At 46.7% G+C, this 27,323-nt stretch overlaps 1 protein-coding gene across 3 annotated transcripts in view; it reads left to right on the forward strand.

Moving 5' to 3' along the window:
* Positions 1-371: 371 nt before the first annotated feature.
* Positions 372-27,323, forward strand: part of LOC124044188 (AF4/FMR2 family member 3-like) — a 40,653-nt gene continuing 13,701 nt past the window's right edge. The window contains exons 1-9 of one of the 3 annotated variants that reach the window (XM_046363713.1): positions 372-992; positions 4,675-4,725; positions 7,834-7,878; positions 13,033-13,107; positions 13,203-13,230; positions 13,564-13,621; positions 14,796-14,847; positions 17,898-17,935; positions 25,206-25,410. In XM_046363713.1, the coding sequence (XP_046219669.1) occupies positions 924-992; positions 4,675-4,725; positions 7,834-7,878; positions 13,033-13,107; positions 13,203-13,230; positions 13,564-13,621; positions 14,796-14,847; positions 17,898-17,935; positions 25,206-25,410 (621 nt within the window). In that variant the 5' untranslated portion in view covers positions 372-923. The remainder of the gene's footprint in view (positions 993-4,674; positions 4,726-7,833; positions 7,879-13,032; positions 13,108-13,202; positions 13,231-13,563; positions 13,622-14,795; positions 14,848-17,897; positions 17,936-25,205; positions 25,411-27,323) is intronic. The other 2 variants (XM_046363714.1, XM_046363715.1) reach the window with 2 other exon arrangements.

A 27,323-nucleotide genomic window follows, 5' to 3' on the forward strand; every position in this document is an offset into this window, starting at 1 on the left:
AACGCATTGTTCTTATGCCCCCTTATTATTTGTGTATGCCCTCCACTTCTCCTTGGAGATAAAACTTGTGAAAAACGACCACATTTCCCATTTTTCTCTCTGTCTCAGAGGAGCAATAGGGCGGTCCTGGGGATTTGTGTCACCTTCCTTGTTAAGGGTTGCTTTAAATCTATTTGGTCTCTGCTGTTGTTAATCCATCTCCATTTAAACCCGATCCTCCTTTCACCTCTGTCCATCTCTCTCCACCCATCCCTCTCTCTCTCTATTTTTCTGCCAGCGGGATCTAGGGCACGAACATGAGTCATATTTCATTAGAACAACACAAACTCCACACAACACAGACCCGCCGCCGTGCCGCCTCAGTGTTGCAGACAGCGACTCCAGCAGAGTGCATTAGCGCTAATGATTACATGCGCATTTACTGGCAGGATGCGAAGAGCGCGAAACAACAATTGAACAGAAAGTCACTTCTGTAGAGATTGTACATTGAGTGCACGGTGAATTGTGCACTACGCCGTGCGACCATTCAAAAACGCATAAGGAGGAGTGTGCGCGACATTGTTTCCGTTTGTGCGTGTGGGTCATTGATGTCGGTGTGTAGGGGCAGCCTGGTCAGCGGGCTAGTCAGTGGCTGATATAACAGCGCTCATCGCCTATGTTTGAACTTCATGCCTGAACATATGTGTATGCCATGTTTTCTAGCGCGGAGCTCTGTCATGCGAATCCTCTGGTACGCCCACGCACAGCGCACGCACGCTCGTTCACTCCCAAGACGACACCGAATCCGTGACTCTCTCCAGTTGAGCTGGTGACGCTGTTCGCTCTCTGGCGGTAGAACGGGGATGTTTGGCATTTGTACCGATTTGTGCTTGCACGGTGCGTCTTCTGTGAGATGAACGGATGGAGAGGACCAGTGACCAAACATGCCTACAGTCCTCCGCGGCACGGGAAAACTTTCCATCGTGTGTTCACTGATTCGTTGCGCATCTCAGGTGAGAAGAGATACATTACGTTGTTTTGCTTTTCTTTGTTTAACTTGAAGCGGAACTTACTATTTTGTAGTCTAATATAATTTATTGGAACTTTTATATTTTTTTAAATGGACGGCTATTGCATTTCATTTCTCATTTGCAAATTATTATTTCAAAAACATATTTCATATATTTAACCTTTATTTAACTAGACAACCTTTCATTTGAAAACAAAATTAACGATGAAATATGCTTAATGCACAAAGCTAGTGTCGGATGTATTGCAAATACAAAGCAACAATTAAAATGGTTTGAAATGTTATATTGATTTATACAGTAGACTGCATTGTCACGATGAGATGGAAAATCAGTTTAGGACACTTGTGGTTAGTGACGGTTAAACCAATTTCCGTCGTTGACAGGCCAAGCGCAACCTTTTGTTTTCGGTTTAGATCCAAGCATGCTCTGTTCTAAATATAGAAAGGAACGGTAGAAATTTAGAAAGATTTTCAAATCAAGTCGCACTGCAAGTTGATCCTGGTGAATCTGTCACCTCCGCCTATTGACGCTGTAGGTCACAGGTGGTGGGTGAAGAGTTGGCTTGCATGCTGTTTGTTTGCAGGTGTTGTGATGGGTTGTGGTTGGTTTGGGCACTGGAGACCACGGTGTGTGTCTGGAGAGTTGCACCACCATTACTGTAGGCTGCTGATGCTACTGTTAATAGATGTGAGAAATGCATTATGCACAACGACACTTAGTCTACTATGGCTACACTTTCAGCATTGTGTTCGATGACAGGGCTGCACGTACACACACATCACACCTTCTTGCCAGTGCTGCGCTGATTACGCAGTCAGACAGTGAAGTTACTCATAGAGAGAGAGAGAGAGAGAGAGAGAGAGAGAGAGAGAGAGAGAGAGAGAGAGAGAGAGAGAGAGAGAGAGAGAGAGAGAGAGAGAGAGAGAGAGAGTACATAGAACACAGTGCCCACAGAGTTAGAGAGGCTAGTAAAGGGGGTTAGAGAGAAGGACAGAGGGAGGCAGTAAAGGGGGTTAGAGAGAAGGACAGAGGAAGGCAGTAAAGGGGTTAGAGAGAAGGACAGAGGGAGGCAGTAAAGGGGTTAGAGAGAAGGACAGAGGGAGGCAGTAAAGGGGGTTAGAGAGAAGGACAGAGGGAGGCAGTAAAGGGGTTAGAGAGAAGGACAGAGGGAGGCAGTAAAGGGGGTTAGAGAGAAGGACAGAGGGAGGCAATAAAGGGGGTTAGATAGAAGGACAGAGGGAGGCAGTAAAAGGGGTTAGAGAGAAGGACAGAGGGAGGCAGTAAAAGGGGGTTAGAGAGAAGGACAGAGAGAGGCAGTAAAGGGGGTTAGAGAGAAGGACAGAGAGAGGCAGTAAAGGGGGTTAGAGAGAAGTACAGATAAATAAATAATAACAATTAAACAACAGTAAACATTACACTCACAAGTTCCAAAGGAATAAAGACATTTCAAATGTCATATTATGTGTAAAAACAGTGTCGTAACGATGTACATAAGGGAAATACATTAACTATAAATATGGGTTGTATTTACAATGGTGTTTGTTCTTGCCCTTTTCTTGTGGCAACAGGTCACAAATCTTGCTGCTGTGATGGCACATTGTGGTATTTCACCCAGTAGATATGGGAGTTTATCAAAATTGGGCTTGTTTTTTAATTCTTTGTGGGTCTGTGTAATCTGTGGGAAATATGTGTCTCAAATATTGTCATACATTTGGCAGGAGGTTAGGAAGTGCAGCTCAGTTTCCATCTCATTTTGTGGGCAGTGTGCACATTTACATTTACATTTAAGTCATTTAGCAGACGCTCTTATCCAGAGCGACTTACAAATTGGGCATCAGTTATACCACAGACCACATCAGCATCAATTATACCACATCAGCATCAATTATACCACAGACACACATCAGCATCAATTATACCACATCAGCATCATTTATACCACAGACACACATCAGCATCAGTTATACCACAGACACACATCAGCATCAGTTATACCACAGACCACATCAGCATCAATTATACCACATCAGCATCAGTTATACCACATCAGCATCAATTATACCACAGACCACATCAGCATCAATTATACCACAGACCACATCAGTATCAATTATACCACATCAGCATCAATTATACCACAGACCACATCAGCATCAATTATACCACAGACCACATCAGCATCAATTATACCACATCAGCATAAATTATACCACATCAGCATAATTTATACCACAGACACACATTAGCATCAATTATACCACAGACTACATCAGCATCAATTATACCACATCAGCATCAATTATACCACATCAGCATCAATTATACCACATCAGCATAATTTATACCACAGACACACATCAGCATCAATTATACCACATCAGCATCAATTATACCACATCAGAATCAATTATACCACATCAGAATCAATTATACCACAGACCACATCAGCATCAATTATACCACATCAGCATCAATTATACCACATCAGAATCAATTATACCACAGACCACATCATCATCAATTATACCACATCAGCATCAATTATACCACATCAGAATCAATTATACCACATCAGAATCAATTATACCACAGACACACATCAGCATCAATTATACCACATCAGCATCAATTATACTACAGACCACATCAGCATCAATTATACCACATCAGCATCAATTATACCACAGACACACATCAGCATCAATTATACCACAGACCACATCAGCATCATTTATACCACAGACACACATCAGCATCATTACATTTACATTTACATTTAAGTCATTTAGCAGACGCTCTTATCCAGAGCGACTTACAAATTGGGCATCAGTTATACCACAGACCACATCAGCATCAATTATACCACATCAGCATCAATTATACCACAGACACACATCAGCATCAATTATACCACATCAGCATCATTTATACCACAGACACACATCAGCATCAGTTATACCACAGACACACATCAGCATCAGTTATACCACAGACCACATCAGCATCAATTATACCACATCAGCATCAATTATACCACAGACACACATCAGAATCAAATATACCACATCAGCATCAATTATACCACATCAGCATCATTTATACCACAGACACACATCAGCATCAATTATACCACATCAGCATCAATTATACCACAGACCACATCAGCATCAATTATACCACATCAGCATCAATTATACCACAGACACACATCAGCATCAATTATACCACAGACCACATCAGCATCATTTATACCACAGACACACATCAGCATCAATTATACCACAGACCACATCAGCATCATTTATACCACAGACATTAATCAGCATCAGAAAAGACAGGTGTGTGTGTGTGTGTGTGTGTGTGTGTGTGTGTGTGTGTGTGTGTGTGTGTGTGTGTGTGTGTGTGTGTGTGTGTGTGTGTGTGTGTGTGTGTGTGTGTGTGTGTGTGTGTGTGTGTGTGTGTCTCAGTGTGTGTGTGTGTGTGTGTGTGTGTGTGTGTGTGTGTGTGTGTGTGTAGAGTGTAGAGTGTAGAGTCACATAGCCTGTCTTCTCTTGAGAGGCAGGTCTGCCTACAGTGGCCTCTCTCAATAGCAAGGCTATGCTCACTGAGTCTCCCTCTCTCTCTTTATCTCATTCTTTCTTTTTCTCTCTGTCTCTATATGCAGCATCTGGAACAGGAAATGGTGGTGGCAGACATGCATTGCTCTGCCTCACAGGTGTGTGTGTGTGTGTGTGTGTGTGTGTGTGTGTGTGTGTGTGTGTGTGTGTGTGTGTGTGTGTGTGTGTGTGTGTGTGTGTGTGTGTGTGTGTGTGTGTGTGTGTGTGTGTGTGTGTGTGTGTGTGTGTGTGTGTGTGTGTGTGTGTGTGTGTGTGTGTGTGTGTGTGTGTGTGTGTGTGTGTGTGTGTGCAGATTAGCTTTACTTGGGCCAAACACAACAAACAGATGAGCAAGAGTCATTTTGATGTAGGGTCACATGCTCTGGTTTGGTTTCACAATCTATATCTATCAAGGCATTCTCATTGGTTACTGAAAGACCACCACTGTATAGACCAATGATGTAAAAAACCCTAGATTGCTAATGCTGTGTATTGGCCACCAGTGAGAGGCTCTGAAGCCACCGGTCGGCCATATTGGCATTCCCCAGAAGGAGCAGTTCTCCATAGGAATGGATGGAATTCTTAAATTCAATGTTTCAAGGACAAAATTCACTTAACATTAGAACTTACAAAAATCTATATTTTAATTTTTTATGTTTAGCTCACATAATATAACTTAAAACTATGCATTAGGTGTCTGTAATACACTATTTATACACACAAGTATATGGACACCCCTTCAAATGAGTGGATTTGGCTATTTCAGCCACACCCGTTGCTGACAGGTGTATAAAACCAAGCACACAGCCATGCAATCTCCATAGACAAACACTGGCAGTAGAGTGGCCTTACTGAAGAGCTCAGTGATCTGCAAAGTGGCACCATCATAGGATGCCACCTTTCCAACTAGTCAGTTCATACAATTTGTAGCCTCATTATCTGGAAGATAGATAATGATTACATAGAAAACAGTGCCCACAGAATATGAGAGGCAGTAACAAGGACTAGAGAGTGAGCACATAGTCTGTCTTCTCTTGAGAGCCATGTCTGACTGCGACAACCTTTCTCAATAGCAAGGCTATTCTCACTGTGTCTCTCTCTCTCTCTCTCTCTCTCCAAACATATGCCCTGCTAGAGCTGCCCCAGTCAAGTGTAAGTGATGTTATTGTGAAATGAAGAAACAATGGCTCAGCCGCGAAGTGTTAGACCACACAGAACGGGACCACTGAAGTGCACTGTCCTCGGTTGCAACACTCACTACCGAGTTCCAAACTGCCTCTGGAAGCAACACTCTCTACCAAGTTCCAAACTGCCTCTGGAAACAACACTCACTACCGAGTTCCAAACTGCCTCTGGAAGCAACACTCTCTACCGAGTTCCAAACTGCCTCTGGAAGCAACACTCTCTACCGAGTTCCAAACTGCCTCTGGAAGCAACACTCACTACCGAGTTCCAAACTGCCTCTGGAAGCAACACTCTCTACAGAGTTCCAAACTGCCTCTGGAAGCAACACTCTACCGAGTTCCAAACTGCCTCTGGAAGCAACACTCTCTACCAAGTTCCAAACTGCCTCTGGAAACAACACTCACTACCGAGTTCCAAACTGCCTCTGGAAGCAACACTCTCTACCGAGTTCCAAACTGCCTCTGGAAACAACACTCACTACCGAGTTCCAAACTGCCTCTGGAAGCAACACTCTCTACCGAGTTCCAAACTGCCTCTGGAAGCAACACTCTCTACCGAGTTCCAAACTGCCTCTGGAAGCAACACTCACTACCGAGTTCCAAACTGCCTCTGGAAGCAACACTCTCTACAGAGTTCCAAACTGCCTCTGGAAGCAACACTCTACCGAGTTCCAAACTGCCTCTGGAAGCAACACTCACTACCGAGTTCCAAACTGCCTCTGGAAGCAACACTCACTACCGAGTTCCAAACTGCCTCTGGAAGCAACACTCTCTACAGAGTTCCAAACTGCCTCTTGAAGCAACACTCACTACCGAGTTCCAAACTGCCTCTGGAAGCAACACTCACTACCGAGTTCCAAACTGCCTCTGGAAGCAACACTCTCTACCGAGTTCCAAACTGCCTCTGGAAGCAACACTCACTACCGAGTTCCAAACTGCCTCTGGAAGCAACACTCTCTACAGAGTTCAAAACTGCCTCTGGAAGCAACACTCACTACCGAGTTCCAAACTGCCTCTGGAAGCAACACTCTCTACCGAGTTCCAAACTGCCTCTGGAAGCAACACTCACTACCGAGTTTCAAACTGCCTCTGGAAGCAACACTCTCTACAGAGTTCCAAACTGCCTCTGGAAGCAACACTCACTACCGAGTTCCAAACTGCCTCTGGAAGCAACACTCACTACCGAGTTCCAAACTGCCTCTGGAAGCAACACTCTCTACAGAGTTCCAAACTGCCTCTGGAAGCAACACTCTCTACCGAGTTCCAAACTGCCTCTGGAAGCAACACTCACTACCGAGTTCCAAACTGCCTCTGGAAGCCACGTGAAGGGAAATCTTAACGCTTTCAACTTTGTGGCAACAGTTTGAGGAAGGACCTTTCCTGTTTCAGCATGACAATGCTCCCATGTACAAAGAGAAGTCCATACAAAAATGGTTTTTCGAGATCGGTGTGGAAGAACTTGACTGACCTGAACAGAGCCCTGATCTCAACCCCATCGAACACCTTTGGGATGAATTGGAACACCGGAACACCGACTGCGAACACTGACACACTTCCAGGCCTAATCGCCCCATCAGTGCCCGATCTCACTAACGCTCTTGTGGCTGAATGGACGCAAGTTCCCGCAGCAATGTTCCAACATTTAGTGGAAAGGCTTCCCAGAAGAGTGGAAGCTATTATATAGCAGCAGGGGGGACGACGACGACTCCATATTAATGCCCATGATTTTGGAATGAGATGTTCGACAAGCAGGTGTCCACATACTTTTGGTAAATTAGTGGAGAATATTTGTGACAAAAACAAATGTAGACAATAATACATGCATTTCTATAGCTTCCAGAATATTGTTTCCGATGGTTTGGGAGAGCCAAGATGGAGGCTTCAACACAGCACCCCCTATCAGTCTTCTAGTGTATATATTAATCATTGGTATAGACCTCCACAACACCTTCATATTTTTAGCCCTGTAGATGTTATACTGTACCTTAGTGGATGCTTCTATATCTATAGGACTTTTCTCAAAAAATGTCTGTGCTCACACAGGTCACAGGAAGTGAGCGTAACGGCTGTTCCAAAGATATTCTATGGGTAAGAGATGGTTTACTTTCTACTCTCAACCTACAGGACTACCATAACTACTGCACTGATCTACGCCGCTCTGCACTAGTTGAATCAGATGGGTTAGTGCTGGGCTGGAACAAATGTGTGTGGTTATTATACGTTACACTCTCTCCTGTCCTCTTATTGGTGGTTGCCCTGAGGCTTTTAGTAACAGGCATTTGGGGGAATATGTGTTGTTTTTGTTTTCTGAACTGAACATGTCTGACTGTAGCCTGTCTGACTGTAGCCTGTCTGACTGTAGCCTGTCTGACTGTAGCCTGTCTGACTGTAGCCTGTCTGATTGGAGCCTGTCTGACTGTAACAGAGCAATGCCTGACTGTTGCCTGTCTGACTGTAACAGAGCAATGCCTGACTTTTTCCTGTCTGACTTTTGCCTGTCTGACTGTAACAGAGCAATGTCTGACTGTAGCCTGTCTGACTGTAACAGAGTAATGTCTGACTGTTGCCTGTCTGACTGTTGCATGTCTGACTGTAACAGAGCAATGCCTGACTGTAGCCTGTCTGATTGTAACAGAGCAATGTCTGACTGTAGCTTGTCTGACTGTAGCCTGTCTGGTTGTAACAGAGCAATGTCTGACTGTAGCTTGTCTGATTGTAACAGAGCAATGCCTGACTGTAGCCTGTCTGATTGTAACAGAGCAATGCCTGACTGTAGCCTGTCTGACTGTAACAGAGCAATGTCTGACTGTAGCTTGTCTGACTGTAACAGAGCAATGCCTGACTGTAGCTTGTCTGACTGTAACAGAGCAATGCCTGACTGTAGCCTGTCTGACTGTAACAGAGCAATGTCTGACTGTAGCTTGTCTGACTGTAACAGAGCAATGCCTGACTGTAGCCTGTCTGATTGTAGCCTGCTTTCTGAAAGTAAGTCTCACTGTGCGGTTCCCATTCTACCTGTTCCTAGCCAGAAGACAAACACAGGAAAGAGAGAAAAAGAGAAGGGAGAGAGAGAAATAGGGAGTGGTAGGAGATCAGAGAGAGAGAGGAAGGAGAGAGAGAGGAGAGAGAGAGCAACACAGTGACTAGGGTCTGGTTTTAATGATAAACTCTGTTGTCATAGAGGCACTATGTCACTGCCTACGTCACTACTTTATCAGCTTGAATAAAATACTAAATAGTAGCAAACAGGATGGAGATCACAAAGGTTATTTTTGATGACTGCATTTCGTAAATGGTTGGTTTGCATCAACTACCTTAACTAAAATCACTACAAAGGTTTTGAATCGCGACGTTCTGGCATGTCTGCCTCGTGATTTTTTGGGAGAGTCCCCTGACGTAGGCAGTGACATAGTTCCTCTATGCGAAAATAGTTCATTATTGAAACCAGACCCGAGTCACTGTGTTGCCATCTATCTGCTCACTCTCCTGGGAAGGCTTGTTGTTTTGAGAGGAGGGATGAGGAACGAGGGATGAATCGGTGCCCTTGGTGACTGAGAGGGAGGAGAGGCGAGATAATGAAGTGAAAGGAGGAGTAGAGAGAAGGGACACTTGCCCTCCGGGGTTGTGGGGAAAGTGTTTATGGAGAAGAGAGGGAAATGAAATGCTTTAATTTGATTTAGTTTAGCTTTACTATATTGTGTGTGTGTGTGTGTGTGTGTGTGTGTGTGTGTGTGTGTGTGTGTGTGTGTGTGTGTGTGTGTGTGTGTGTGTGTGTGTGTGTGTGTGTGTGTGTGTGTGTGTGTGTGTGTGTGTGTGTGTGTGTGTGTGTGTGTGTGTGTGTGTGTGTGTGTGTGTGTGTGTGGGTGTGTGTGTGTGGGTGAGTGTGTGTTAGACTGAATGAATGAAAGGAGACATGCTTCTTAGAGCGGAATGAAGCTCCATTTCTCTGCTGTTCTGACACATCTCTATCTATGTTCATCTCTCTGCTGTTCTGACACATCTCTATCTATGTTCATCACTCTGCTGTTCTGACACATCTCTATCTATATGTTCATCACTCTGCTGTTCTGACACATCTCTATCTATATGTTCATCACTCTGCTGTTCTGACACATCTCTATCTATATGTTCATCACTCTGCTGTTCTGACACATCTCTATCTATATGTTCATCACTCTGCTGTTCTGACACATCTCTATCTATATGTTCATCACTCTGCTGTTCTGACACATCTCTATCTATATGTTCATCACTCTGCTGTTCTGACACATCTCTATCTATATGTTCATCACTCTGCTGTTCTGACACATCTCTATCTATATGTTCATCACTCTGCTGTTCTGACACATCTCTATCTATGTGTTCATCACTCTGCTGTTCTGACACATCTCTATCTATGTGTTCATCACTCTGCTGTTCTGACAGATCTCTATCTATATGTTCATCACTCTGCTGTTCTGACAGATCTCTATCTATGTGTTCATCACTCTGCTGTTCTGACAGATCTCTATCTATGTGTTCATCACTCTGCTGTTCTGACACATCTCTATCTATATGTTCATCACTCTGCTGTTCTGACACATCTCTATCTATGTGTTCATCACTCTGCTGTTCTGACACATCTCTATCTATGTTCATCTCTCTGCTGTTCTGACACATCTCTATCTAAATGTCCATCTCTCTCTCTCAATACTTTATTTGAATCCACCAATCAAATTACATTTAAAAAGTATCTAGAGTATCTAAACCTGTCAAAGATCCCGGTATGCATGGACACTAAAATGTACAGAAAGCACCTCCTCCTTCTCCAAACAGCTAGACGGCCCACAACAACTGATACACACACACATACACACACACACCAAATCAGAACAGATAAGGCCTGACCTTTTCCAGAGCCTGTTTCCTGTTCAATGGTGACGCAAAAGTCAGCATGGACTTGGCACACAGACAAACAAACTTCTTTCTGCCATGAATTATTGATTCATACTAAATAACTTCTCCTAACATGTTTTGTTTTTGTCAGACAATCTAATCAGTTGTATGTGATGAGGACTGGAGCAAAGACAGTGTAGTGCCAGATCTCCCTCTGTAGCTGGCCGGCTGGCTTCCTCTTCAGCGCTGGGCTCCTGTATTCAGATAGAACAGACAGTGTAGTGCCAGATCTCCCTCTGTAGCTGGCCGGTTGACTTCCTCTTCAGCGCTGGGCTCCTGTATTCAGATAGAACAGACAGTGTAGTGCCAGATCTCCCTCTGTAGCTGGCCGGCTGGCTTCCTCTTCAGCGCTGGGCTCCTGTATTCAGATAGAACAGACAGTGTAGTGCCAGATCTCCCTCTGTAGCTGGCCGGCTGGCTTCCTCTTCAGCGCTGGGCTCCTGTATTCAGATAGAACAGACAGTGTAGTGCCAGATCTCCCTCTGTAGCTGGCCGGCTGGCTTCCTCTTCAGCGCTGGGCTCCTGTATTCAGATAGAACAGACAGTGTAGTGCCAGATCTCCCTCTGTAGCTGGCCGGTTGGCTTCCTCTTCAGCGCTGGGTTCCTGTATTCAGATAGAACAGACAGTGTAGTGCCAGATCTCCCTCTGTAGCTGGCCGGCTGGCTTCCTCTTCAGCGCTGGGCTCCTGTATTCAGATAGAACAGACAGTGTAGTGCCAGATCTCCCTCTGTAGCTGGCCGGTTGGCTTCCTCTTCAGCGCTGGGTTCCTGTATTCAGATAGAACAGACAGTGTAGTGCCAGATCTCCCTCTGTAGCTGGCCGGCTGGCTTCCTCTTCAGCGCTGGGCTCCTGTATTCAGATAGAACAGACAGTGTACAGTGTACTATCCTGTCTTATAATCACTCCGATGATTATCACCCCGACGATTATCACCCCGATCATCACAAACCCTTTCCTTCCTCTGGCAGACCAATGCTTCAGGGACATTGTCGCAAACACACGCACACACACACGTGCACATACCCACATGCACAGGCATACACATGCTCACACACACACAAATATGCACAAAACACACAGGAGTGGATGTACAATACACCCAAAGTGTCAGGAAGTGACAGGTTGTCTCTCAAAACACATCACAGCCACAATAGAGTAAGAACCTGTTTCACACTGTGTATCGGCTGTATCATTACACCTTTGAATTCACACACACATTGTCCATGGTCTGTCTGTCTGTCTGTCTGTCTGTCTGTCTGTCTGTCTGTCTGTCTGTCTGTCTGTCTGTCTGTCTGTCTGTCTGTCTGTCTGTCTGTCTGTCTGTCTGTCTGTCTGTCTGTCTGTCTGTCTGTCTGTCTGTCTGTCTGTCTGTCTGTCTGTCTGTCTGTCTGTCTGTCTGTCTGCACTCTCATCACCCCTCAGCCCTCTTCTCACCCCTCAGCCCTCTTCTCACCCCTCAGCCCTCTCATCACCCTTCAGCCCTCTTCTCACCCCTCTCATCACCCCTCAGTCCTCTCATCACCCCTCAGCACTCTCATCACCCCTCAGCCCTCTTCTCACCCCTCTCATCACCCCTCACCCCTCTCATCACCCCTCAGTCCTCTCATCACCGCTCAGCACTCTCATCACCCCTCAGCCCTCTTCTCACCCCTCGCATCACCCCTCAGCCCTCTCATCACCCCTCAGCACTCTCATCACCCCTCAGTCCTCTCATCACCCCTCAGCCCTCTCATCACCCCTCAGCCCTCTCATCACCCCTCAGCCCTCTCATCGCCCCTCAGCACTCTCATCACCCCTCAGCACTCTCATCACCCTCATGTCTTTCAGGTCAAGGGTTAGAGTTAGGACATAACCAATCACACATTGGTCTAAAGCTAGGTTAAGTTCAATGGCTAAAGCCCATAGTGATGTGGTCCAGGCATTAAGCAGGGAAGTGGAGAGTAATCTGTAACCTGAGTAATCAAGCATTTCGCTACACCAGCAATAACATCTGCTAAACATGTGTATGTGACCAATACAATTTGATTGGATTTGAATGAGTCATAATAAATACCACAACACTCCCTCTAGTGGCATGTTTTAGAATGAGTCATGAGAAATACCACAACACCCCCTCTAGTGGCAGATACCTTCTCTTGGTCAAGATTTCCTCACAGGGCACTGCAGCCTGTACTATGAGTCAACCCCCAGAAGACTCTCATTCTAATACTGCAGAGTGTGTGTGTGTGTGTGCAGATGCTTCTCTGTAAGCTTGGTAAAGTCTATCCATCTCTGTGACCTCTGACCTCTAAACTTCCTCCCCCCAGGACATGACCCATTCCTGGCCATCCCAGCAACCCTCAGGAGGGAGTCAGGCCCAGCGCTTCCCCTATAACCCTAAGGTAGGACTGTCTGTGTCTGTGTGTCTGTCTGTGTCTGTCTGTGTGTGTGTGTGTGTCTTTAATTTCTCTCTTGCTCTCTCTCTCGCTCTCTTTAGGAAGCAAAGCAGCACACAACTCAGCAAAGTATGTATTCACACTCCAGTGTGTGTTTTTGTCCTGTGTGTATATGTCTGTAACCTTTCCCTGTCATGTTATACCGGATATGTATAGCGTGACAATGTGTGTGTGTCTTCACTCCTGTGTCTCCCTCGTCTCTCTCTCTCTCTCTCTCTCTCTCTCTCTCTCTCTCTCTCTCTCTCTCTCTCTCTCTCTCTCTCTCTCTCTCTCTCTCTCTCTCTCTCTCTCTCTCTCTCTCTCTCTCTCTCTCTCTCTCTCTCTCACGTCTCTCTCATCTGTGTCTCTCTCTCTCACGTCTCTCTCATCTGTGTGTCTCTCTCTCACCTCTCTCTCTCGCAGCTTGGGAGAATGTGCAGCAGCTGAGGATGACCCAGCCTCACGTGGCGCCTCACAAATCGTAAGTGGGACACGAGAAACATGATCTACCTAAGGTCACCGAACACTGGGGCCATGAGCCGGGCTGTGATCCTCGCTTACACACAAACACGCACGCACACACTTACAAACCGACACACACACACAGAGGGAGTAGTACTAATCGGACAGTTTTAGTTGTGCAGCCAACATGGCATAAAAACACCAGGACACCAGTCCAAAGGTGACCTGACATTTGTGTGAACTTCTTCAGATGCAGAACAGTCTCCTGACTTATTAACTCTTTATATCCTCTGTCAGAGATGACATATCATACATCATTACTGGACTGGATACAGCCTCTGTCAATCATACCTCATTACCCCCTCACAACTAGACTGGATACAGCCTCTGTCAGTTAAACCTCATTACCCCCTCACAACTAGACTGGATACAGCCTCCGTCAGTCATACCTCATTACCCCCTCACAACTAGACTGGATACAGCCTCCGTCAGTCATACCTCATTACCCCCTCACAACTAGACTGGATACAGCCTCCGTCAGTCATACCTCATTACCCCCTCACAACTAGACTGGATACAGCCTCTGTCAGTCATACCTCATTACCCCCTCACAACTAGACTAGATACAGCCTCTTGCCAGTCATACCTCATTACCCCCTCACAACTAGATTGGATACAGCCTCCGTCAGTCATACCTCATTACCCCCTCACAACTAGGCTGGATACAGCCTCTGTCAGTCATACCTCATTACCCCCTCACAACTAGACTGGATACAGCCTCTGTCAGTCATACCTCATTACCCCCTCACAACTAGACTGGATACAGCCTCTGTCAGTCATACCTCATTACCCCATCACAACTAGACTGGATACAGCCTCTGTCAGTCATACCTCATTACCCCCTCACAACTAGACTAGATACAGCCTCTTGTCAGTCATACCTCATTACCCCCTCACAACTAGACTGGATACAGCCTCTTGCCAGTCATACCTCATTACCCCCTCACAACTAGACTGGATACAGCCTCCGTCAGTCATACCTCATTACCCCCTCACAACTAGACTGGATACAGCCTCTGTCAGTCATACCTCATTACCCCCTCACAACTAGACTGGATACAGCCTCTGTCTACTTCATCCTTTCATTTACTTTAGTCTTTCTCTTTATGTATGGTTTTATTTTTTTTCCCCAGCATGCTCGCTGATGACTTGAAGCTCAGCAGTGATGAGGAGGATGCTGACAAGGTAGGGACGCCCAAGAACATTCTACAAACCTTTCAGAACATTTTAGCAATATTTCAGACACTCTCTCCGCCCTCCCTCTTTCCTCCCTATCTCCTCCCTCCTTGCACCATTCCTCTCTGCTCCCTCCAACACTCCTCTAGCCCCCCCCCACACCTCTACTGTTGGCTTCTACACAGTAAAAGAAAGAAGCCAAACTTGTTTTTTAGTAACTATAGTAACAAATAACTTTGAGTAACGTGGCTACATCCCTTATTTAAAGTTGTATTATCTGGAAGGGGTGGGAGGAAGAGGGAATATTGAGAGAGGGGTCGAAGATTGAGAGGGACTCCTGCAGTTTGGTGAGGGGCCAGGCCTGGGGGGGCTGGGAGAAAGAGAGAGAGAATAGCATGCGAAATGGCTTTTTGAGATAACATTACTACACACAGATCATAAACGTAATGTTAGCTAGCTAACAGTGAGCTGTACCTAGAAAGTAACTTTCTGATGAATTTAGAAACATATAATACCTGTAGCTAGACTCTTACCTGTATACATGGAACGCTTCAAACCCTTTGATTAAATAAGAGGTCCTGTGTCGTTTCCGTTTTGTTTGTACAGCTTGTTTGGCCCGTTGTGTCAAGTCCCTCTGGATCACACTGACCGTGTGCAATGCCATAAGAATCATCTTAAACTTTAGCCCCCACCCAAACTCTGACCATTGTACTCGCCCTAGCAGAGCAATTTTTTTAGTTTTTTTTGCCAACGTTTACTAACACCGGCCATCTTCAACCGGGTGTTGAGCGTTTGTCACGACTTCCGCCGAAGTCGGTTCCTCTCCTTGTTCGGGCGGCGTTCGGCAGTCGACGTCACCGGTATTCTAGCCATCGCCAATCCACCTTTCATTTTCCATTTGTTTTGTTTTGTTTCCCACACACCTGGTTTACATTCTCTCATTACTTGTTGTGTGTTTAACCCTCTGTTCCCCCCATGTCTGTGTGGGGTGTTGTTTATTATCAGGTGGGTACGCTTCCGGACGGTATACGCTGGGTTATGTTGTGTACCCGTGCTTTGTGGCAGCCGGTACTTTGTACTTGGTTGTGTGTACTTTGTACTTGGTTGTGTGTACTTTGTGCTTGGTTGTGTGTACTTTGTGCTTGGTTGTGTGTACTTTGTACTTGGTTGTGTGTACTTTGTACTTGGTTGTGTGTACTTTGTGCTTGGTTGTGTGTACTTTGTACTTGGTTGTGTGTACTTTGTACTTGGTTGTGTGTACTTTGTGCTTGGTTGTGTGTACTTTGTACTTGATTGTGTGTACTTTGTACTTGGTTGTGTGTACTTTGTACTTGGTTGTGTGTACTTTGTACTTGGTTGTGTGTACTTTGTACTTGGTGTGTGTACTTTGTGCTTGGTTGTGTGTACTATGTACTTGGTTGTGTGTACTTTGTACTTGGTTGTGTGTACTTTGTACTTAGTTGTGTGTACTTTGTACTTGGTTGTGTGTACTTTGTACTTGGTGTGTGTACTTTGTGCTTGGTTGTGTGTACTTTGTACTTGGTTGTGTGTACTTTGCTTGGTTGTGTGTACTTTGTACTTGGTTGTGTGTACTTTGTACTTGGTTGTGTGTACTTTGTGCTTGGTTGTGTGTACTTTGTACTTGGTTGTGTGTACTTTGTGCTTGGTTGTGTGTACTTTGTACTTGGTTGTGTGTACTTTGTACTTGGTTGTGTGTACTTTGTGCTTGGTTGTGTGTACTTTGTACATGGTTGTGTGTACTTTGTACTTGGTTGTGTGTACTTTGTACTTGGTTGTGTGTACTTTGTGCTTGGTTGTGTGTACTTTGTGCTTGGTTGTGTGTACTTTGTACTTGGTTGTGTGTACTTTGTACTTGGTTGTGTGTACTTTGTGCTTGGTTGTGTGTACTTTGTACTTGGTTGTGTGTACTTTGTGCTTGGTTGTGTGTACTTTGTGCTTGGTTGTGTGTACTTTGTGCTTGGTTGTGTGTACTTTGTACTTGGTTGTGTGTACTTTGTACTTGGTTGTGTATACTTTGTGCTTGGTTGTGTGTACTTTGTACTTGGTTGTGTGTACTTTGTGCTTGGTTGTGTGTACTTTGTGCTTGGTTGTGTGTACTTTGTGCTTGGTTGTGTGTACTTTGTACTTGGTTGTGTGTACTTTGTACTTGGTTGTGTATACTTTGTGCTTGGTTGTGTGTACTTTGTACTTGGTTGTGTGTACTTTGTACTTGGTTGTGTGTACTTTGTGCTTGGTTGTGTGTACTTTGTACTTGGTTGTGTGTACTTTGTACTTGGTTGTGTGTACTTTGTACTTGGTTGTGTGTACTTTGTGCTTGGTTGTGTGTACTTTGTGCTGCCTCACTTGTTCTTTGGGCATTTATTTTTTGTGACGCGGTTGCGTCCTGTTTTAATAATTGCCTGAGTAAAGTGCTCAGTCCACTCATCTCTGCTCTCCTGCACCAGCTACACTCACCGGTTGACAGCATTCGTAAATTCATCAGTTATTCTGCGTTCTGGTACACTCAGACGAGAGTGCTCTGAAACAGTTGTTGCAGTGACATTCTATTGAATTGGATACTTTCATAGTGGAGCCTTTTGTTAAGTTTTATTATGCAATACAGTAGACAGGATTACCTTCACATAATGACCAGCTCAAATAGATAGAAGCGTGTTTTAAGGCAGACCAATCCCAACTCATCTCTCAGCATGTCCAGCCCACTCATTATCTCAGCCAATCATGGCTAGTGGGAAGGTTGCTGACTTTCTCTGTGGCTTAATTATCTAGTCTTGTAATTTAATTGTATTTTTTATTTACAAACATCATACAAGTTTGTAATTAAGTTTGTAATTAAGGCACATGAATGTTTACAAGATCAAACGGCTCTCCTGTGAAGTAATGACATGCACCGAGTTTCCTGAAACGGGTCATATATTGTTTTCACCTATCCAATGGCAGGTCAATATGGGCAGCACAGGGTTAACACTACTTGCTCATGGTTACACGCTAATGAATGATGCCAGTCTCTCTTGTCTCCTTTTCTGTCATCTCTCTACTAGGACCCTGAGCAGTCAGCCTCCTGGACTGGTAACAATAGGTACTAGATGTGTCTAATGCATTGTGTGTGTGTGTGTGTCCTGATTGTCTCGTCACTTTTACCCCTACCCACAGTACATGTACATACTACCGCAGTTACCTTGACTACCTTTACTGTAGTTACCTAGACTACCTCGTTCCCCTGCACATTGACTCATTACCAGTGCCCCTTGGATAGAGCCTCATTACCGGTACCCCTTGGATAGAGCCTTGTTACCGGTACCCCTTGGATAGAGCCTCGTTACTGGAACCCCTTAGATAGAGCCTTGTTACCGGAACCCCTTGGATAGAGTCTCGTTACCGGTACCCCCTGGATAGAGCTTTGTTACCGGTACCCCCTGGATAGAGCCTCGTTACCAGTACCACTTGGATATAGCCTCGTTACAGGTACCCCTTAGATAGAGCCTTGTTACCGGTACCACTTGGATAGAGCCTCATTACCGGTACCCCTTAGATAGAGCCTCGTTACCGGAACCCCTTAGATAGAGCTTTGTTACCGGAACCCCTTAGATAGAGCCTTGTTACCGGAACCCCTGAGATAGAGCCTCGTTACCGGAACCCCTTAGATAGAGCCTCGTTACCGGAACCCCTTAGATAGAGCCTCATTACCGGAACCCCTTAGATAGAGCCTTGTTACCGGTACCCCTTAGATAGAGCCTCGTTACCGGAACCCCTTAGATAGAGCCTCGTTTCCGGTACCCCTTGGATAGAGCCTCGATACCGGTACCCCTTGGATAGAGCCTCGTTACCGGTACCCCTTGGGTAGAGCCACGATACCGGAACCCCTTAGATAGAGCCTCGTTACCGGTACCCCTTGGATAGAGCCTCATTACCGGTACCACTTGGATATAGCCTCGTTACCGGTACCCATTGGATAGAGCCTCTTTACCGGTACCCCTTGGATAGAGCCTCGTTACCGGCACCCCTTGGATAGAGCCTCGTTACCGGTACCCCTTGGATAGAGCCTCGTTACCGGAACCCCTGAGATAGAGCCTCGTTACCGGTACCCCTTGGATAGAGCCTCGTTACCGGTACCCCCTGGATAGATCCTCAATACCGGTACCCCTTGGATAGAGCCTCATTACCGGTAGCCCTTGGGTAGAGCGTCTTTACCGGTACCCCTTGGATAGAGCCTCGTTACCGGTACCCCTTGGATAGAGCCTCGTTACCGGAACCCCTTAGATGGAGCCTCGTTACGGGAACCCCTTAGATAGAGCCTCGTTACGGGAACCCCTTAGCTAGAGCCTCGTTACCGGAACCGCTTAGATAGAGCCTTGTTACCGGAACCCCTTAGATAGAGCCTTGTTACCGGAACCCCTTAGATAGAGCCTTGTTACCGGAACCCCTTGGATAGAGCCTCGTTACCGGAACCCCTTAGATAGAGCCTAGTTACCGGAACCCCTTGGATAGAGCCTCGTTACCCGAACCCCTTAGAGAGAGCCTTGTTACCGGAACGCCTTGGATAGAGCCTCGTTACCGGAACCCCTTAGAGAGAGCCTTGTTACCGGAACCCCTTAGATAGAGCCTCGTTACCGGAACCCCTTAGATAGAGTCTTGTTACCGGAACCCCTTAGATAGAGCCTTGTTACCGGAACCCCTTGGATAGAGCCTCATTACCCGAACCCCTTAGAGAGAGCCTTGTTACCGGAACCCCTTAGAGAGAGCCTTGTTACCGGAACCCCTTAGATAGAGCCTCGTTACCGGAACCCCTTAGATAGAGTCTTGTTACCGGAACCCCTTAGATAGAGTCTTGTTACCGGAACCCCTTAGATAGAGTCTTGTTACCGGAACCCCTTAGATAGAGTCTTGTTACCGGAACCCCTTAGATAGAGTCTTGTTACCGGAACCCCTTAGATAGAGCCTTGTTACCGGAACCCCTTAGATAGAGCCTCGTTACCGGAACCCCTTAGATAGAGTCTTGTTACCGGAACCCCTTAGATAGAGTCTTGTTACCGGAACCCCTTAGATAGAGTCTTGTTACCGGAACCCCTTAGATAGAGTCTTGTTACCGGAACCCCTTAGATAGAGTCTTGTTACCGGAACCCCTTAGATAGAGTCTTGTTACCGGAACCCCTTAGATAGAGCCTCGTTACCGGAACCCCTTAGATAGAGTCTTGTTACCGGAACCCCTTAGATAGAGTCTTGTTACCGGAACCCCTTAGATAGAGTCTTGTTACCGGAACCCCTTAGATAGAGCCTTGTTACCGGAACCCCTTAGATAGAGTCTTGTTACCGGAACCCCTTAGATAGAGTCTTGTTACCGGAACCCCTTAGATAGAGCCTCGTTACCGGAACCCCTTAGATAGAGTCTTGTTACCGGAACCCCTTAGATAGAGTCTTGTTACCGGAACCCCTTAGATAGAGCCTTGTTACCGGAACCCCTTAGATAGAGTCTTGTTACCGGAACCCCTTAGATAGAGTCTTGTTACCGGAACCCCTTAGATAGAGTCTTGTTACCGGAACCCCTTAGATAGAGTCTTGTTACCGGAACCCCTTAGAGAGAGTCTTGTTACCGGAACCCCTTAGATAGAGTCTTGTTACCGGAACCCCTTAGATAGAGTCTTGTTACCGGAACCCCTTAGAGAGAGTCTTGTTACCGGAACCCCTTAGATAGAGTCTTGTTACCGGAACCCCTTAGATAGAGTCTTGTTACCGGAACCCCTTAGATAGAGCCTTGTTACCAGAACCCCTTAGAGAGAGTCTTGTTACCGGAACCCCTTAGATAGAGTCTTGTTACCGGAACCCCTTAGATAGAGCCTTGTTACCGGAACCCCTTAGAGAGAGTCTTGTTACCGGAACCCCTTAGAGAGAGTCTTGTTACCGGAACCCCTTAGATAGAGCCTCGTTACCGGAACCCCTTAGATAGAGCCTCGTTACCGGAACCCCTTAGATAGAGCCTCGTTATCCGAACCCCTTAGATAGAGCCTCGTTACCGGAACCCCTTAGATAGAGTCTTGTTACCGGAACCCCTTAGATAGAGCCTCGTTACCGGAACCCCTTAGATAGAGCCTCGTTACCGGAACCCCTTAGATAGAGCCTCGTTACCGGAACCCCTTAGATAGAGCCTTGTTACCGGAACCCCTTAGATAGAGCCTCGTTACCCGAACCCCTTAGATAGAGCCTTGTTACCGGAACCCCTTAGATAGAGTCTTGTTACCGGAACCCCTTAGATAGAGTCTTGTTACCGGAACCCCTTAGATAGAGTCTTGTTACCGGAACCCCTTAGATAGAGTCTTGTTACCGGAACCCCTTAGAGAGAGCCTTGTTACCGGAACCCCTTAGAGAGAGTCTTGTTACCGGAACCCCTTAGATAGAGTCTTGGTACCGGAACCCCTGAGATAGAGTCTTGTTACCGGAACCCCTGAGATAGAGTCTTGTTACCGGAACCCCTTAGATAGAGCCTCGTTACCGGAACCCTTAGATAGAGCCTCGTTACCGGAACCCCTTAGATAGAGCCTCGTTACCGGAACCCCTTAGAGAGAGCCTTGTTACCGGAACCCCTTAGAGAGAGTCTTGTTACCGGAACCCCTTAGATAGAGTCTTGTTACCGGAACCCCTGAGATAGAGTCTTGTTACCGGAACCCCTGAGATAGAGTCTTGTTACCGGAACCCCTTAGATAGAGCCTCGTTACCGGAACCCCTTAGATAGAGCCTTGTTACCGGAACCCCTTAGATAGAGCCTTGTTACCGGAACCCCTTAGATAGAGCCTCGTTACCGGAACCCCTTAGATAGAGCCTTGTTACCGGAACCCCTTAGATAGAGCCTTGTTACCGGAACCCCTTAGATAGAGCCTTGTTACCGGAACCCCTTAGATAGAGCCTTGTTACCGGAACCCCTTAGATAGAGCCTTGTTCGAACCCCTTAGATAGAGCCGGAACCCCTTAGATAGAGTCTTGTTACCGGAACCCCTTAGATAGAGCCTTGTTACCGGAACCCCTTAGATAGAGCCTTGTTACCGGAACCCCTTAGATAGAGTCTTGTTACCGGAACCCCTTAGATAGAGTCTTGTTACCGGAACCCCTTAGATAGAGCCTCGTTACCGGAACCCCTTAGATAGAGTCTTGTTACCGGAACCCCTTAGATAGAGCCTTGTTACCGGAACCCCTTAGATAGAGCCTCGTTACCGGAACCCCTTAGATAGAGCCTTGTTACCGGAACCCCTTAGATAGAGCCTTGTTACCGGAACCCCTTAGATAGAGCCTCGTTACCGGAACCCCTTAGATAGAGCCTTGTTACCGGAACCCCTTAGATAGAGCCTCGTTACCGGAACCCCTTAGATAGAGTCTTGTTACCGGAACCCCTTAGATAGAGCCTTGTTACCGGAACCCCTTAGATAGAGCCTTGTTACCGGAACCCCTTAGATAGAGTCTTGTTACCGGAACCCCTTAGATAGAGCCTTGTTACCGGAACCCCTTAGATAGAGCCTTGTTACCGGAACCCCTTAGATAGAGCCTTGTTACCGGAACCCCTTAGATAGAGCCTCGTTACCGGAACCCCTTAGATAGAGCCTCGTTACCGGAACCCCTTAGATAGAGCCTCGTTACCGGAACCCCTTAGATAGAGCCTCGTTACCGGAACCCCTTAGATAGAGCCTCGTTACCGGAACCCCTTAGATAGAGCCTCGTTACCGGAACCCCTTAGATAGAGTCTTGTTACCGGAACCCCTTAGATAGAGCCTCGTTACCGGAACCCCTTAGATAGAGCCTTGTTACCGGAACCCCTTAGATAGAGTCTTGTTACCGGAACCCCTTAGATAGAGTCTTGTTACCGGAACCCCTTAGATAGAGCCTCGTTACCGGAACCCCTTAGATAGAGTCTTGTTACCGGAACCCCTTAGATAGAGCCTTGTTACCGGAACCCCTTAGATAGAGCCTCGTTACCGGAACCCCTTAGATAGAGCCTTGTTACCGGAACCCCTTAGATAGAGCCTGTTACCGGAACCCCTTAGATAGAGCCTCGTTACCGGAACCCCTTAGATAGAGCCTTGTTACCGGAACCCCTTAGATAGAGCCTCGTTACCGGAACCCCTTAGATAGAGTCTTGTTACCGGAACCCCTTAGATAGAGCCTTGTTACCGGAACCCCTTAGATAGAGCCTCGTTACCGGAACCCCTTAGATAGAGTCTTGTTACCGGAACCCCTTAGATAGAGCCTTGTTACCGGAACCCCTTAGATAGAGCCTTGTTACCGGAACCCCTTAGATAGAGCCTTGTTACCGGAACCCCTTAGATAGAGCCTCGTTACCGGAACCCCTTAGATAGAGCCTCGTTACCGGAACCCCTTAGATAGAGCCTCGTTACCGGAACCCCTTAGATAGAGCCTCGTTACCGGAACCCCTTAGATAGAGCCTCGTTACCGGAACCCCTTAGATAGTCTTGTTACCGGAACCCCTTAGATAGAGCCTCGTTACCGGAACCCCTTAGATAGAGTCTTGTTACCGGAACCCCTTAGATAGAGCCTCGTTACCGGAACCCCTTAGATAGAGCCTCGTTACCGGAACCCCTTAGATAGTCTTGTTACCGGAACCCCTTAGATAGAGCCTCGTTACCGGAACCCCTTAGATAGAGTCTTGTTACCGGAACCCCTTAGATAGAGCCTCGTTACCGGAACCCCTTAGATAGAGCCTCGTTACCGGAACCCCTTAGATAGAGCCTCGTTACCGGAACCCCTTAGATAGAGCCTTGTTACCGGAACCCCTTAGATAGAGCCTCGTTACCGGAACCCCTTAGATAGAGCCTCGTTACCGGAACCCCTTAGATAGAGCCTTGTTACCGGAACCCCTTAGATAGAGTCTTGTTACCGGAACCCCTTAGAGAGAGCCTTGTTATCGGAACCCCTTAGATAGAGCCTTGTTACCGGAACCCCTTAGATAGAGTCTTGTTACCGGAACCCCTTAGATAGAGCCTAGTTACCGGAACCCCTTAGATAGAGTCTTGTTACCGGAACCCCTTAGATAGAGTCTTGTTACCGGAACCCCTTAGATAGAGCCTAGTTACCGGAACCCCTTAGATAGAGCCTTGTTACCGGAACCCCTTAGATAGAGCCTCGTTACCGGAACCCCTTAGATAGAGCCTCGTTACCGGAACCCCTTAGATAGAGCCTTGTTACCGGAACCCCTTAGATAGAGCCTAGTTACCGGAACCCCTTAGATAGAGCCTTGTTACCGGAACCCCTTAGATAGAGTCTTGTTACCGGAACCCCTTAGATAGAGCCTAGTTACCGGAACCCCTTAGATAGAGCCTTGTTACCGGAACCCCTTAGATAGAGCCTTGTTACCGGAACCCCTTAGATAGAGCCTTGTTACCGGAACCCCTTAGATAGAGCCTAGTTACCGGAACCCCTTAGATAGAGTCTTGTTACCGGAACCCCTTAGATAGAGCCTTGTTACCGGAACCCCTTAGATAGAGTCTTGTTACCGGAACCCCTTAGATAGAGCCTAGTTACCGGAACCCCTTAGATAGAGCCTTGTTACCGGAACCCCTTAGATAGAGTCTTGTTACCGGAACCCCTTAGATAGAGCCTAGTTACCGGAACCCCTTAGATAGAGCCTTGTTACCGGAACCCCTTAGATAGAGCCTCGTTACCGGAACCCCTTAGATAGAGCCTCGTTACCGGAACCCCTTAGATAGAGTCTTGTTACCGGAACCCCTTAGATAGAGCCTAGTTACCGGAACCCCTTAGATAGAGCCTTGTTACCGGAACCCCTTAGATAGAGCCTCGTTACCGGAACCCCTTAGATAGAGCCTCGTTACCGGAACCCCTTAGATAGAGTCTCGTTACCGGAACCCCTTAGATAGAGCCTCGTTACCGGAACCCCTTAGATAGAGCCTCGTTACCGGAACCCCTTAGATAGAGTCTTGTTACCGGAACCCCTTAGATAGAGTCTCGTTATTGTTCTTTTATTACTATTTCCTTTTTATTTAGTGATTTTTTTTTTACTCTGCGTTGTTGGGAAAGCCTCGTAGGTCAACATTTCACAGTAAAGTCTACATCTGTTCTAATTCAGGAAGCAATATGAAGGTGTGGAATGTGACAGTTGGATGGTAGACCAATCCATGTTATCTTTCTCCTGGTCACTCTTAAACAGACACACACTGATAGTGATTAATGAAGAGGGCCAGCGAGTTTGAGCGTCCACAAATTGTTTGTACTGTATGTGTGTTCGTGCAACTGTGCGTGTTTGTGCGTGCCCGTGCATCCGTGTATGTGTGTGTGTGTGTGTCTGTGTCTAAGCTGACCCCTTTCTGGTGTGTGTGTTTATTGATTGACAGTCTGTCGGAACAGCACACACACACACATGGTGGGAGGGTGAGACATTCATGCTCAGACTCTTCAGGCTCAGACTCTTCAGGCTCAGACTCCTCCAGTGAGTCGGAGGAGGAGAGCAGCAGCCAGCGCCTTCGTAGCCCCAGCCCAGAAACACACTCCGATCCTGGGACACCCACCGACGCTCAGTCCCTCGGCTGCACCGAAGAGGTAGTACCACCACGATCACTGTCTGTCACACTGCTGTCTGTCTGTATACCATATCTCTCTCTCTTTAGCTACCTCTCTCTCTCATGGCATTTCTCATTCTCTTTCTTTCTAGATTTTTCTCTCTCCCTTTAGCCCCTCCACACTTTTTTTCTACCTCCCCCTTTTTCTCTCTCCCTCCCCTTATTTTGAATTCTCTCTCTCTCTCTCTCTCTCTCTCTCTCTCTCTCTCTCTCTCTCTCTCTCTCTCTCTCTCTCTCTCTCTCTCTCTCTCTCTCTCTCTCTGGGTGAGGCGGGGAGGGGTATGTAGGGGGAGGGGGAGGCAGGGGGAGGGTTGTGCAGGGTGAGGGGAGTTGCTGTAGGAATTAGATTTTGGGCGTCACGTGAACAAGCCCAGTCCCAAAGAGGAAAGCCCATGAGAGTTGGGAGTCCCGGAGATTCGGTTTCATGCTAACATTGCGTTAGTACGTAGTTAGCATGACAGTCTCTCCCACACTAATAACCAACAGCAGACTCTCCCTGCTATACTATCTTACACTAAAGTAAAGGTAAGACCAACTTTAAAATTGAAGTTTATTGGCAGTGAGTTACAAGCATGTAAATGCCCAGTAGAGAGAGACCTATAAGGACCTTTACACCACTGCTTATAGACAGACCACTCTCTCTCAATTGGAGAGGGAGAGATAGGTGTGTGTGTGTGTGGGGGGGGGTGTATTGTCAATGGAGGGGGACAGCAGTTGGGGGTGTAGGTTAGCTATGCAGAGAGAGCTGAGTAGGATAAAACTGCTTCTCCTGTCTGTATGAATGGAAGCTCCTGTGTGTCTGTGTATGACCATAGCTGGCTCTATTCATGCAGTATATCAGGCCCCTATAGAGGTGGTGGGAGGTGGGAGTGAGAGTGGTGGGTGGTGCGGGGGTGGGAGCCCCATGTGTTTTTCATCTACGTTGAGCGAATGAGTGTTATAGTGTCTCCCAAGGAGGAGGAGTGAGGGGGGGGAATAGCGCTCCAGAGCTCCAGTTAGAGACAGGGAGGGAGGGGACAGAGAGGGTACAAGAGATGCAGTGTCTTCTCTGGAAAAGCGGGTGAGGGGAAGGGGGGTGACCTGGGAGGGGGCGTGACCTGGGGGGGGCGTGACCTGGGAGGAGAGCAGTGGTTGAGTAGAGGAGTAGTTTAAATTAGCTCTGGTCAGCTACTGGAGAGAGGGGTGGAGAGAGAAGGGTAGAGAAGGGGGGGAGAGAGAGAGGAAAACAATTAGAGAGTAGGAAAGTAATTGTACCCTCCACCAGTGAGTATATCCTCTTCTTTTTAAAGCTCTTCTATTCTTTCTTGATTAATGAGTGAGTTGTTAGGCAGAATAAACAGCATGTGTGTGTGTGGGCGGGGGGTTATCGTTTGTCAGGGCAGATGTGTATAGATTCCAGAGAAAGTAGAAAAGGAAGGAAGGTTGAAGAAGTAGCCACTGTTTTTAAAACTGGTCTTCTTAGACTCTGGTTGAACGAAAGGTAGTTTTGACAGTGTGTTGTCTTAATGTACGTGTGCAGTGTAGATTAGAGCAGTTTAGAAAATTGCAGTTTTGACAGTGGTGATAAGAATGAAGCTGGGACTGTGAGTAAGAAATGTGGGTACTGTTTGTATGGTTTTCAGTGTGTTGTGTGTTTTGAAATATTCCAGTGTGTCATATTTTTTCAGGGAATCTATCAATTACCCCTGTCACTGTTGCTTCCTCTCTCATTCTCCTCTCTCTCTCATTCTCCTCTCTCTCATTCTCCTCTCTCATTCTCCTCTCTCTCATTCTCCTCTCTCTCATTCTCCTCTCTCTCATTCTCCGCTCTCTCTCATTCTCCTCTCTCTCATTCTCCTCTCTCTCATTCTCCTCTCTCTCATTCTCCTCTCTCTCTCATTCTCCTCTCTCTCT

The sequence above is a fragment of the Oncorhynchus gorbuscha genome, linkage group LG09, assembly GCF_021184085.1.
Source record: "Oncorhynchus gorbuscha isolate QuinsamMale2020 ecotype Even-year linkage group LG09, OgorEven_v1.0, whole genome shotgun sequence".
NCBI lineage: Eukaryota > Metazoa > Chordata > Actinopteri > Salmoniformes > Salmonidae > Oncorhynchus > Oncorhynchus gorbuscha.